At 32.6% G+C, this 15277-nt stretch overlaps 1 protein-coding gene across 2 annotated transcripts; it reads left to right on the top strand.

Moving 5' to 3' along the window:
• The first annotated feature begins 4594 nt into the window (after window positions 1-4594).
• On the top strand, window positions 4595-15081 carry LOC146538255 (putative sodium-dependent multivitamin transporter). Of its 2 annotated transcripts, XM_085187377.1 has the most exons (11): window positions 4599-4858; window positions 9909-10034; window positions 10118-10680; window positions 10757-10853; window positions 11232-11396; window positions 12035-12192; window positions 12971-13175; window positions 13324-13515; window positions 13912-14076; window positions 14605-14666; window positions 14918-15071. In XM_085187377.1, exons 2-10 carry the CDS (start codon window positions 9918-9920, stop codon window positions 14626-14628), a joined length of 1686 nt encoding a protein of 561 aa, XP_085043503.1. In that variant the 5' UTR covers window positions 4599-4858; window positions 9909-9917; the 3' UTR covers window positions 14629-14666; window positions 14918-15071. The 2 variants fall into 2 exon arrangements, with proteins under 2 accessions (XP_085043502.1, XP_085043503.1); XM_085187376.1 differs by lacking the exon at window positions 14605-14666 and having other exon boundaries at window positions 4595-4858; window positions 14918-15081.
• Window positions 15082-15277: the final 196 nt, after the last annotated feature.

Consider the following 15277-nt stretch of genomic DNA (forward strand, 5'->3'; position numbering starts at 1 on the left):
GAATTATTGAGGAACACAGTTTATTTTTATTATTCAAAATAACAAGGCTTACGAGAAAAAATCCATACCTATATTACAAATTCGAAAGTAACTCTGTCTGTCTGTCTGTCTTTTACGCAATCAGGGCCAAACCGCTAATTTAATTGTGATAAAATACTCACATAGAGATACTTGAGGGTCCGGGATGAACATAGGATACTTTTTTTTTCTCATATTTGTAATATTTTCGATATATACCAATATATTACAATAATTAATTTGACAGCAATTTATTCCGCCATGTTAATAACAATCGTCGCTACGGGTTGCTAAGCAACGGCTTGCAAAGTTTGTTGTTTAAAGAAAACGTCACCCAAAGTGAGTTTGCTTAATGCGTAAGGGAGAAGTGGCATGAAAGAGCCAGTTTACTAAGCAAAAAAATATACTTTTAATTAAAAATATTAAGATTTTTTTTCCTCAAATTATTATTTATTTATTAAACTAGATAATTTCGTACGAAATAACCCTTAAATACAATAATTAATCAATAAAATATTCATTTCAAAAAAATGTGTCATTTGGCTCTTTCATAACATTTCGGTATTGAAAGAGCCATTAAAAGTTATGAAAGAGCCAGTCTTATATTATGAGGTATAACAGTGAAAATTATGGTAAACAATATTAAATAAAAACGATTTAATAATTCTTATTAAAAAGTAATGTTTTTTTAATTCTATCAGTCATTTTAAGTAGATAATTCTAACAAACTTTTTAATCTTACATTATTCAGACCAATCACATTATATGAATCCTTTGAGCCAATCATCACTCGCATTTTCAATTTCTTTCCACTTATCTAGGCAGAAACCATTGGCCATGGCCAATTTAATTCTTCAATTACTGATTTCTCGTTTTTTCTTTCGGCTCTTTCAAGGCCCGTCCACCCGGCTGTTTCATAACTTATTCTATAAAAAACTGTAACCTCCAAAATGACAACGATATCAAAACTTTTCAAACTCAATTTTAATGCAGTTACAAGGCCAAATATATACATAAACTCAGTCTATATTCCAATTACCCGTATTTGTTTACAATGAAATACTAAAAAACAACTCAAAGGAATTAAAATACTTACTTTGGAATGCCAAAAACTTTAACTCGACGTATCGGCGTCCGTTGGTTCCGATGAACTGTAAAATTTTTGTGGGTGGCGGGAAATCAATATTGCCATTTAAAAATAAAATATTCTAACGAATCCGTTCCTAAACTACAGGGTGAGTCATATTGAACTTTCCGGTTTTGGAAGGACGTTGCACGAAGAAGGGAAGGAGTAGAAGGGTGGGGATGGTGTCATTAGACGCGCCATGACATGCAGTTTTAGTGTGAGCAATGGCTTGGTCGGGACAACATCGTGCGTTCGTAGTTGAAGAGTTTATTAAAAATGGCGGCTCCGTGATCACAACACAGCGTGCGTTCCGTTTACATTTTGCTATTGGTCGACGTGATCCCATTCCCACTGGACCAACAATCAGAAATTGGGTATCAAATTTTAGAGCAACATCATCAGCATTAAAAACAAGACCACAAGGCCGAATTAGGACGTCAACGTCAGCGGAAAACGTGGATAGAGTGCGGGCTTCAATTCAACAATCCCCTCGGCGTTCTGTTCGGAAACATGCCGCTTCACTAGGATTATCTTTCAGTAGTGTCCGCAGAATACTGCATAGAGACCTTAAATTTCATCCATACAAGATTCAGGTAGTGCAAGAATTAACAGTTAGAGACTTAGACACACGAACAAATTTATGCCGCGACATTCAGCAGATCCCCCGCACTGCTGTTTTGATCTTCAGTGATGAGGCACATTTTCACCTCGCCGGAACTGTCAACAAACAGAATTTTCGATACTGGGCTGAGAATAACCCACGAAACCTACACGAACGACCACTTCACAGCCCTCGAGTGACAGTGTGGTGCGCTATTGCAGAGTTTGGTGTGTGGGGTCCCTATTTTTTTGAAGAAGATGGTCAAGTCGTCACAGTTACCTCTGCTCGGTATTGCGACATGCTTGAAACTTTTCTGAAACCGAAATTGGAGGAATTAACGCAGAATCATGACAACGATAACATCTGGTTCCAACAAGATGGTGCTACAGCCCATACATCCAGGCGTTCAATGGAAATCCTGCGACAAATGTTTCCCGGTCATCTCATTTCTTTGCGAGGTGACGTTGGGTGGCCGCCGAGATCACCTGATTTAACCCCCTGCGATTTCTTTCTCTGGGGTTACCTGAAGGAAAAGGTGTACACGCATCGCCCCGAACCATCGATGAACTGAAGGCTGCAATCACGGAAGAAATCAATGCTATTCCGCTGAATATGACTCGACGAGTAATGGACAACTTCCGGGAAAGGCTTCAGCAGTGTGTGGTCAATGGAGGTAGACATTTACAGGATATCATTTTTAAAACCAACTAAATTAAAACTGCATGTTATGTGCTTTCAAACAATAAAATAATTTTTACTGCATGTCGCTTTGTTTTTAATACACACCTTATTGAAATCGGAAAGTTCAATATGACTCACCCTGTACTATAATATTGCAAGTGGCTCTTTCAAAACCTGGCTCCTTCATGCCACTTCTCCCTTACATGGTGCGCGCCGATATAGATTTGTATACATTAACAAATTTTAGATGATTTCTATAATTTGATATTCATCCTTATGAAAATAAATATAAGAGTCACTTTTAGCATTTCATCTAGATGGAAATTATACTTTACTGTATAACATTCTAATAAATAAGATGTCACTGATTCCAAATGACCTACCCTACGAGTGGTATAGTATGACCGACGCGAACGGGCAGACGACTTTGATGATTTTGTAAATTTTTATATATTTTCGAATTACTGTTATTTTTATGTAATTATTTGCTGCTTATAATTAATTTATCTCAGTTCGGTTATCTATACCGATGTTATACACTTAAAATATCGTAATTTTAATCATTTGGGATTTTATTTAATATTGTTCGCAAAAATTAATAATTATTTAATATAGAAAAATGTTTAGTACGCGCGCACGGCAAACTTTAGGTACTTTTTCTAATATTAAGAATTTCCTTTAGTGACTGTTACTTCTTTTGTTTGTTCATTTCGGTTACTCAGATATTTTTTCTAATAATAAATCGCCACTTATTATTATTTTTTAACTTATTTTAATTATTTAGGCTTATATTTTCGCGGGCGTAGCCGCGTCCGGGCCCACTAGTATTTTAATATATTAATGACGCTCATGAATAAGGTGATTATTAAGTTTAGTAGTCAGTCAATTTACCATGCTACAGTCAGAGTTTAATTGACATTACGCAAGTGCTACATTTCAATCGAGCCTTTCATCCGCAATTCGAGACTGCGTTACGAGTGGAAATCAGGGTTCTTAACCCTATAAAATAATTCATTTCCGCGAGTAAATAAATAATGTATAATCATCGCATTTTCAGACAGAGGATTGTCATTTTTTTACCGGTCTCGGGCAGCTCTCATACATCCGCTGTTGATCTGTTGACCATCGTGCTGCTGGGTCCTACACTATGCTTGCCTAAACGCAATCTCCACTCTAACTCTGAGTGACCTTAAATTAATGGACGTTACGTCTCCTTAGGTCATGACAGGTAGGACGCACTTTCTGCCCACTGAGACATTGGAAGTCGAAAATCAGGACTGGGTAAAAAAATATTTCACTTCCTCGCGTGGGAATCGAACCCATAACCGTCGCGTTAAAGTCACACCCTTGTGCCGCGACGGCCTTATAACTAAATTAAATTTCTTATATTTGAAAACAAACTACATAAAAGTTAAGGGCGCAGGACCGGACGGCCTATGTCCAGCAGTGGACCTTAAAAGGCTGATGGATGGAATATTTATAACGGTTCCCTCTAACAGCTTTGCTTAATACCGTTAAATTATATATAGTCAATACAAATTGTCAAGTCCACAAATAATAAAAAACCCTGCTTAGCTATAAAATACGTATAGAATCAGCATTATTGAAGTAACAGTAATGTAGAGACGTCACAAGCGTAGATTGTAGAATGTAGTTGTAGAGCAATGTTCTCGTTTCGAGTGTTGCCAGTAACAAAATTTTTATGTTATAGCAGTAGATTAAAGAAAAATAAAGTACTTGGTTAAAAATGTTAAATAATAATAGTATATTTCTAAAGAATATAGTTGAAAAAAAGAAAACATTACTTAATATTTTTTTTTGCAAAGTTAAATGAGAGCACCAGTTGTCATGTTTCAGCGATTCGTGTGGAATGTTATAATCTATGTTATAATATTAATATAAGATATGTCAGAAATTAAAAAATGTAAAAAGTATATTTTTAAAACAACATTTAGTTATTAATTATAAAAAATAAATTTTATTAGACAAGAAATGAGAATTGCAGCCGATCGCTGTTTTGTAGAACTATAAAATCGATTGACATTAGGAACGCTTCCTATTCGTCGAAATACTCTCGTATGATCAAGAAATGTTAATATAACCTCAAATTGAGTGCCGCTACCTAAACCATAATTCTTACTAGCTAAAGTGTAAAGTACGATTCTGATTTCTGACTGCAAACTTCACTTCAGTGGAGGGAGTAGATGAGTTAAGACGTTACTTAATTTGTTTTAATGTTATGAAATAATTTAAGAAACGTTTCCAATAAGTTTTATATTTTTGCACATAAAATATATTTTTAAATACAAAGGTGCGGTAACTTTAACATTAATCATGCTGCGGTGATAAATATATACACATTTATAGTATTAAAGTATAACTAAGGCAAAAACTCTACATTCTTGCATAAGTCCTATAAGCCGCGAAAATCAGTAAGTTTAATTTTATTTGTTTTTTTGTAATGACTGTTTAAATTTATGGATTAATGGATTGTTAATAATTACTCATTTGTAAGTTTATTTTATTCAAGGATATTTTTAGGTTCTAAATTGCGATACGATATACGGTAAATGTTGTGAACTCTTTGACCCCAAAAACAGTATTTAGGTATAACTGGCGTATCGCCAGATCTTAGACGAATAATTAAAAAATAGTACTAAAATTATTACTCTGTATACGTAATATAGGATAAATATTAAATTATTTACCATAAGTTATTTTAAAGAAATTAAAGACTCTTTCAGTTATAATTAAAATTCATTATTTTATAAATGCACATAGTAATTAAATTTTTTATTAATATTCCGTCCCTCGCTCCCGTGTTTACGAAGTATTTATTCAAAATCCAGGTTTTATTATTACCTAAGTATCCCTAAATTTTTTAGAAAAAATGATATTTATTTGATCTCGTAGACAACCTATTTGATTGCGTATGCAGATATATACAATGTATATATATGTATAGTACTCACTACTTAAAGAAGATATGTAAACACTTATATATATGTACTATTAAAAACGAAAACGGCAAACCCGTAACGAAAAAGAAACGTAGAGTCTCTATTGTGTTACAGTACAACAGTCTTTAATAAAACTTATAAATTATATATTTTTTTATTAAACATACATATAAACTGGATTCAAACTATTCCAAATTAAATTTTTATATTTTATGGTTCTTACCTTTACCTTATATGCCTGTTATAGAGCATCTTATCTATAAAGTTTCGTATCAGGTGAACTTGATGTTTGGTTTCCATATATCTATCCAAATATCACGCTGATTGACGTTTACTATAACATAATTTACATTTATGCACCATATAGTTGATCTCCTAGTGACCCTCATAAAATTTTGCAGTAATTTTTTTTTTCGTGTTTTCATCTAACCCCGATACAATATCAGGGCAAAGAAAGTGCTTTAAATACAATCATTCCTGGCAATCAGTACAGCCAGGATCAGTCGTTGCGTTATGGCTCTACAGTAGACACAGGTTTATTTTGGCATTGGTAAACATTTTCCCGAAAACAACTTGCGCGGCGGAAGCATACAACCTCCGTTTGTACTATCAGCTGTATATCAATTTATGTTAGAATTCTCTAACATGTCATTGATATGCTAAAGAAACCGACGCTAGCGTTCAGGGATATTCAGAAAAGGAAATTTAATTTTGATATTCTCAACCTAGATTCTGTCCCCGACCTTCAAAATTGACAAGACAACGGAAGCGACCCCAGTTTGCAGCATAAAATTATGTTGTATTTTATAGCCAGGGTAATGAACATAGGTTGTGTTACTCGATCGTACAATCTGAGTCTCCGTCTCAAAATGGTGAACGCTTTAAAAGTGCATCTTGCCCCGGACGACTTTACATACATAGTTAAATGACGAGACATATTATAATTATGTCCATATTAGTACTACTTATACTTATTAGTACATTTCTATAATTTTACAATGCTGAATAGTCACTTTTTTTGTATGACTAAATTACCATATCACTAATATACTTAGTACGGCATTGTATTAAATTTATTAATTCAATTTTGTAAATCTGAATTTTTTTTAAACTATCACTTAAGACTCGGCTATTGATGATTGTTTTTAAGACAACAAATTCTATACGAGTACGTACTATATATGGTTTTACAAATAAGACTGGCGGTGAAAATTGCATTATCATTAGGTGACTTTTCTAAAGATTTTTGAAATATATGTCGTCCTTATATAATTTTGTTGTATTCATCCAGTCAGTGTTAAATAACTTACTTCCAACTATATTGGTCAGTTTTTGAAAGCAATTCACATATAAGCTTTATTCGAAAAAGAAGTTTGACATTTTCGGAGTATATTTTAGAGGTATTTCTAAAATATATTTTTTTAAATAATCACTTTATGTCATTTTACACTTTAAAAATAAATAATAGTAATAAATAATTTGTACTTGCCATTTATTTTATACTTATGATAGAAATATTTGTCCTTGTTAACAGGCAAATACGCTTTCCTTATTTGTATTAAGTTATAAAGATATAAAGGGTACATTATGTCTTACATCATATTTACAGAAATACGTATGAACGTAATAGGTATTCTTATCACCCGTATTATATAAATACCATTAAGATCTTATTAATATAATTCTTATATTTCATATAATAAGTGACCTAAAAGTTTAAGAGAATCATTAAAAAAAAATCAAATTCGCTCACTGAGGGTTCCGTACCTATTGGTATTGGTTAGGTTCTGATATTTAAATTAAAATGCATATATTTTGTATGAATTGAACTACAATAAGTTTCAATCAACAATTTTTGACTATTTTGTTTTTCTTTATCTGTATTGCCAATTCTCAGTTTTTGCCAAATTTCATAATTGTAAGTCCACGGCAAGAACCTTATAGGTTTTGATTACGCGGCGAATTTCACATAAAATGCACCAAATACGACTCGTATTCGCATACTCGTATTCTTTGATTGATTGCGTTGTCTTAGAAGCTAGTTTTTTTTCTGTGGGCCTTCAATTTGAATATGTTATATTAATATCAGCTTGATACCTCTACGCGATCTTGTGATAAATGCTCTGGACAGACGAACAGACAGACAACATAGTTATGCTATAAGTTTCCGTTTTGTTCTTTTGAGTTATGGAACCCTAAAAATGATTATAATATAGTAAAACCACTTATTTTAAAATATATAATATCATTTCAATTTGATTTTGAAAGAAACATTGTCTCAGATACCAGTATCTAATGAGAGTGATTGGTTCAATCAGACCATTCATTAGTCACATTGCTTTAATAGCAATATTGTACTGGACGATAGTACATAAGTATTCAGCGGTCTTATTTATTAATCTTTGTATGCGAACAGATATTTTCGATTTATTCTTTTAGGAAAATAATATTTTTGCACACTGAAATTATATTGTTTAATATTCTCATTTATGGTCAAACCTATAAAGCGATAAATATGAATATAAAAATATACTTAAGTAATTAAGTAATAATCTAAATGCAACAACAGCAAAAAAAAAGTACTTAATTAATAATTCTGCTTCTACAGAATAGTTTTTACTGACACTGTTCGAGTAATGTTAAGGCACGTGCATGGTACGCGTAAAATTTTTCCATGTTTTCTTACGTGGGTTGGCTGTGTTAATTATTTTTCAATTACAAAATGCTTGGTATTTCTTCTTTATAAATATATGTTGAATATATTTGTATATTTCTTATGAATATTTTTAAGAATACATATAATAAATATTTATCTATAGGAATACCTATATATTAATTGCGCGCGGCGCTGAGCTCCGCCACACGCAATGCCTACACAATTCAGCACAAAATAAGGAGCGGAGTGTCTCAAAACTAGTCTCTCTCTGCCTAAATAAATAGAAAAAATGTAATAGATATATGGATTACTTTTAATAAAAAAATTCAAAATTCTCTTGAAATGACGATAATTTACTGTTATACACAATAAACAACAGATCTATCTGAAACTTTATTTGTAACCGGAGAGACAGGCCCTAAGCGTAGTAAGTTTTGATGTGGCACAGGTATCTGAGTTCTCCGTATTCATAACCAGTTACCTTCGCATAACTAAAAATGTTCGTCAAAAATTCCCATTGCTATCAATCTTTTGAACATGTTAAAAGACATTTCCAATTAAAAGTTATGTCTGTTTATTTTTCCGTTCGTGGAATTCTGTATTAGCAAAATGTAAACAATGAAGGAACGTATGCTAATCTTCATCAGTAATTGCAAAATATCCATTTTGCAACTAATGCATCAATTTAATAATGATAGATACATATATGTTCATACTCTTCGTGTAAATTTCGACAGAGAGTCACAGTTGAGCTTTGTGAAGCGTTATCAGGTTTCAATGTTCCTTTCAGTCTGATTGATAGCTTTTATTTGGTATCGAAATATAAATCAAACATTATTATCTATGAACCATATTCCAGCAAATATAATATAAGAATTCCCCTATATCTGATACGAAGGAAATATACTTGAAACAAGATATTTATTTTAAGAAATGGCTCTGTCCATGCAAGTATGGATTAAAAATAAAAAAGTAAAAAAAATATTTTAAGTTAAACGGTTTTATATTGCAGATAAATGTACTAAAAGCTAAAAAATAATTTCATGAAAATTATGATTACTATAATAAAATCGTGGGGCACGTCCAATATCTATCTACAATCGAAAGACATGGCATGAGACTTCACCCACCTAAGCAAGGTAAGCAGCAAGTGTCGTGCCCCACGATTTTATTTTAGTAATCATAATTTTCATGAAATTATTTTTTAGCTTTTAGTACATTTATCTGCAATATAAAACCGTTTAACTTAAAATATTTTTTTTACTTTTTTATTTTTAAGTTTTTAGTTTTTATTTCTCATTCTATTCAATTGACTATGTACAACAAGATGTGCCTGTATCTTGAGGGATGTATCCCTAGCAACGTGTCATTTTAGCCACCCTAACGCCACACAGTCCTCGACAGGATACCAGATCTTGATTTGGGTGGGAGATTCATATTGTAATTTTGTATAGTATACTGTATTATACTTCCCAAGCCCTTTATTTTGATACCCATATTGATGGGATTGAAAACTACATTATCCGCCATTTTGTATCAGTGGACATCTTTGATTTTGATTTTGTATAGTGCACTGAATTCTACTTGACAAGCCCTTTTATTTGATACCCATATTGATGGGATTGAAAAAAAACTAAGTTGTCCGCCATCTTGTAGCGGCGGCCATCTTGGATTCATAATAATATTGAATATGGATAATTGTATTGTCACCAGAATCAAAGGCGTATACCAAATTTCAGATCAATCGGTTAACGGGAAGAGGGTTAAATTTCCATTACTAAATTTGACCCAAACAAATATACAAATAAATAAACAAACGGGGAGAGCTAAATAAAACCGTTTAAAAATTTAGGCCTATCTTTGCAGCTGAGCAACATGGACCAAGCAATTTTTGGGGCCTGGGACTATGCGATTATGGCGGCCACTATGATCGCTTCTATCGGAATCGGTTTATATTTTAGATTTAGCGGTGGAAAACAAAAAACAAATGAGGTGAGATGAAAATTACAGAATATGCTCAAAATATTTTGTTTACAGTTATTAAATACAATTTTAATTGAAGATATTTTTTTTAGGAATACTTGATGGCAGATCGGAATCTCTCTATATTTCCGGTGGCGGTATCGCTAATGGCCTCCTTCATGTCAGCTATTACACTCTTAGGTGTTTCTGCTGAGAACTACTACTACGGCATGCATTTTGTTGTGATCAATCTCTCCTATGGCATCGCCACGCCTATAGCCTCCCGGTATTATTTACCAGTATTCTTTGGCTTACAGAAAACCAGTACTTATGAGTACTTAGAATTAAGATTTGGACCACACATAAGAATGTTGGCATCCTTAACATATACATTACAAATGATTTTATACAACGGAATAGTGTTGTATGCTCCCGCAATTGTTCTGGAGTCAGTGACGGGCTTAGATAGACTCGTTTCAATCCTGGTAGTTGGACTCGCATGTACATTTTATTCGTCTTTGGGAGGAATGAAAGCTGTCGTTTTCACAGATTTGTTACAATCTCTTCTTATGTTCGGTGCTGTTTTCAGTGTAGTTGTATTCGCGTCTATACAACTAGGTGGCTTTGATCAAATTTTCATAAAAGCAAATGAAGGTGGACGTTTATATTTTTCGAAGTAAGTGTTTTACCATATTAATATCCATTATATTATAAAGATGTCAAGTATTTATTTACATTTGTTTTTTTTTCAGTTTCAGTATTGATCCAACTGAGAGAAACACGTGGTGGTCCTTGATATTTGGTGGATGCGTCACTTATCTCTCTTTGTATGCAGTAAATCACACGCAGGTTAGGTATTGACTAAATTTGAAAAAACATGGATATCTACTTCCCAAGAACGATGATAATATTTTATCCATTTAAATACATATGTATATAAATAATATTATACATACATGTAACTTCTGTAGTAAAAAAAATAACTTTTATTACAGATACAGAACTTGACAATAGATATCATATATATATTGGGGCCGTCGTGGCGCAATGGCATAAGTGTGTGACTGTAAACGGTTGTGGGTTCGATTCCCAATCTGGGGAAATATTTATTAATATTTTCATTTCTTCGCTCTGGAATCAAGGGCGCGGCGTTGTGTTTCGCCCCTCAACCACGCAATAAATGCTGAAATTACAGAAACAAATACGAAATAAACCTTTTTTTTACAGGTACAGCGTCTATTAACAGTGAGTACACTGGAAAGGTCACAAAAATGTCTTTGGTGGAGTTGGCCTGTGCTCAGCGTGTTGAGTGTAGTCACTTGCATCAGCGGTATCAGCATATACGCTGTGTATAAGGACTGCGATCCTTATACTAGTAAAAAAATAGCCGCGGTAAGTTATTTTTAATTTCACCGTTGTGACTTAGTGGACTTGATTGAATTGTGATGAGTTTGAATCCATCCAAGGGAAAATTTATTCGATATGGTTAAACATAAATATAATATTGAATTCATTGATTGATAGATTTATTATAAGGTTTCCTATGTTCTGTAAAATGGGAAATGAAGATAAATAAGTTACGACTATTAAGTAACTTAATATTTTGTACTGAATATTGCATCTCGATAATTAAATCGTCTTATCACATCTCGTTATCATCGACAAGGACATTTGTGTGAGATTATAGTCATATAAACATTAGTAGCGTATTTGTTTATATAATTATTTCTTTTTTAGTTTAACACTGTATCCTGCACATTGCAGGTTAGGCATAGGAACCTAACACCTACTTTTAAGACGCACCGTTCTCATTAAGATACTTCCATTCCCCACTTTTCGCTGAATTCTAGAGGCAATGCGTGTTGAGTGGCGGAACTCGAGGCCGCGCTATACCTCGACGTCAGAGCGAATAAGTGAAATATTAAATATTGAATTTCTTCGAGTGGGAATCAAACCCGCAACCTGTCATAGAAAAAAGAATTACTGTATGTACTTTATATTAAGGTTTTAAAAACAAGTTATTTCAACAGATAGATCAAATAATGCCATATTACGTGGTGGACAAAATGAAGTCGGTGCCAGGACTCGCGGGTTTGTTTATAGCTGGCATATTCAGCGCGTCGCTGTCGACTATATCTGCGGCGTGCAATGCTTTAGCTGCTGTCACGTTAACCGATTATGTTAGTAGGTACGTTGGTTTTTATAAAGATGATTTTTGTAATTTTATTTGAGCGTCACGCTGTATTCCGCATATAGCAGGGCAAAGGGGAACCTGGGAACCTAGTGTTAAGGACACTTTGGTCCCATTAAGATGCTTCCGTTCCCTACTTTCCGCCGAATCCTGGAGTTATTGCGTGTTAAGTGCCGGAACTCATTGTTGCACTTTGCCTCGTTACCAGAGAGAGCGAAGTAATAAAAATATTAAATATTTAATTTTTTTGAGGGAGTCTCATACTGCTGTCTCATTGAGCTATAATATGCACAAAAATTCTAAATATAATGACGTACCATGAAAGGAGACTTTTAACAATTTAGTTTGACATTAACGTGATAAGGATATTTCATTTGAAAATGTTGTTTTTTTCCTTATAAAAATATAAAAAAATAATCAATTTATCTATGAGTTAAGTGACACTTTTGCGGACAATTCGCAATTTAAAATGTCAATATTCTATTACTTATCTACTTCGATTGTCGATCGTCACATTGATGTTACAAATGTAAATTTTAAATATTGTGGGAAAAGATATTGCCCTGAAACTGTTTTACCTTTGTGTTCCGTGTAAAATATGTATATTCATAAAATGTCGGCATTTTTAAAAAAAATAAAAATATTTTTTTATTAATATTCGTCAGCATTTTATTAAATTACCTTGTAAGATCCGTATGGTTTAGGTAATTATTAAAACGACAGGCTTCAATTTTGATAAATATCAATTAATAATAGAGTTATTTTTATTTTAAAGATGGTGTAAAATAAACAACAACTATGTTCCGTGGTTGACAAAACTAGCCGCTTGTGGGTATGGGCTTCTGTTCCTGGCTCTGGCATTTTTGGCGGAGCATTTGGGCGGAGTATTGCAAGCTGCTTTGACTATATTTGGGGCCCTTGGAGGGCCTTTGCTGGGACTTTTCACTTTAGGAATGTTTACTACGTTTGCGAATGAAAGGGTAAGATAAAATTAAGTTTCACTTTATTTGTTTAATTTATTCTTTCTATTTTAATAACAGTAAAAATTTTAACTGCTTGAATATTTATTTTTGCAATAAAAATATGACCTTTTAAAATGTTATAAGATATTATTTAAACAAATTTCAGGGTGTATCAATAGCTCTAGTAACTGGAATGGCAACCACCCTATGGATCAGTTTCGGTGGACCTCGTCCCGCCGCAGTAAAACTACCTGTTAGTGTTGAAGGATGTTTATCCAACGTGACGGTGAACCCACTACCACCTCCGGCAACTGATTACTTCTATCCGTACAGAATATCTTATTTATGGACAAGTCCTGTAAGTTTTGTATTTAGGTGGAAAGAAAGTTTTTATTATAATTAATTTTCTTTAAGCAACATATTATTTTAAATTCATTATTCACAAATAATATTAATCCATCGTGGCGCTGTGGCACAGTTTTTTCATTTTCCTCTAGGCTGTCGTGGTACGGGGGCACAAGCGTGCGAGGGCTGTGGGTTCGACTCTCACAAAAATTCGGCGGTAATTGGGGAACGGAAGTATCTTAACACTATGTTACCTCTAACTACCCTGCTATGTGCGAAATACAGTGTGAACCTAAAAAAATCGGTTCAAGGTTCAAATTCCGCTATGTTATAATTTTTATACGTTTTCCAAAAAAGTATTTATCAATCCTAAGTGGAATACTTATTTTTGATAAAAAAATATTTTCAGATCGGTCTAATATGGGTATTAGTAGTGGGTTCCGTAATATCATTAGTATGGAAACAGAAGCAACCTTGGGAAAAAGCCGGACAAAAGCACCCTGACCCCGCTCTTTTCACACCCCCTCTAGCGAAAATACTTAGAGCCAAATACGAAAAGAAATTACCAGTTCAAGTATGTATTACCAATGATATTCCTTGCATGCTTTTTTAATGGGATCATTCATAATAAAAAGTATTACTATTCATTTTAGTTATTTTATGGGATTCAATCATGGTTTGTGTGGATTATAATGTAAATATTTGAATTTAGTTTGTTCAACTATTTTATTATAATTAATTATATAAGAATATAATAAAGAGAGAGAGAGTCAATAAAATAATTGAGTTTTAGAAATTCTTGGTGAGCCGTATAAACCTGTTAAGGGCCGCGAGTTGATCATTTTTGTGCTAAAAAATGGTCGACCGCGCTTTCAAATAAATGTTACTTACTATTATTAATCTATTGACCGCGATTCTAAACAAAAACAATACTATTTCGTCATGTTAAATTAATTTAACAATTAGTAGATACGTATAAACAGGTATGAAATTAAGGAAAAACCAAATAAATTATTTGTAAATTATAACTGGGTATCATCACGCTTTTATAATTTCATCTCATTAATCGTCACAGTAGAGTTCACTAGTTAGTTTGTTCTAGATGGACACACGCTTAGCACAATGATTCTGGCTTCTATGGACTTTATTGCTTGCTACGCCAAGGTAATAAGCTAAAGCTCTATGTTTTTTTGTATATAAACTAATTTTAGGTAAAATTTTAGTTTAATTTACCAAGGTAAATCAGTGTTTTAATTGTGTTTAATTTTCCAAAATGCTTCACCCTTCCGTTATCTTTATATTTCTTTGATCTGTTAGTATTGAAAATGGCCCTTTTAATGTTCTTATTTGTTTTTATAAGATATTTAGATATTTTGTCAAATAATAAACTAATTTTTATATGTAATATGTTTCAGTGCGAACTTCTAGCCCAAGATAATGAAGATTGAAGTTCTTTTAATATAGATAAATTAATTTAAAACATACCTAATTGGTTAACTTTAAAGTTAACAATACTTTACACACAGTAGTAAAACAAAGTGTAACATATATCTTATTTTTACAACATTCCTTACTCCAAAGTTAACTCAAAAATATTTAATAATATCCTCAAAAATGTGATTAAACTTTATATTAACAGACTATTTATATTGGAACATATTATGATAAAGTAATTTAAGATAAACATGGTATTATATTGACAATATATATGTAGAGCTGTTAAATAGTTTTAAAATATAAAAAAGTATACTTATTTATATATAAAAAAACAATTT

This window comes from Heliconius melpomene, chromosome 6, assembly GCF_056956725.1.
Source record: "Heliconius melpomene rosina isolate 202511_hmr_F chromosome 6, ASM5695672v1, whole genome shotgun sequence".
NCBI classification, from domain to species: domain Eukaryota; kingdom Metazoa; phylum Arthropoda; class Insecta; order Lepidoptera; family Nymphalidae; genus Heliconius; species Heliconius melpomene.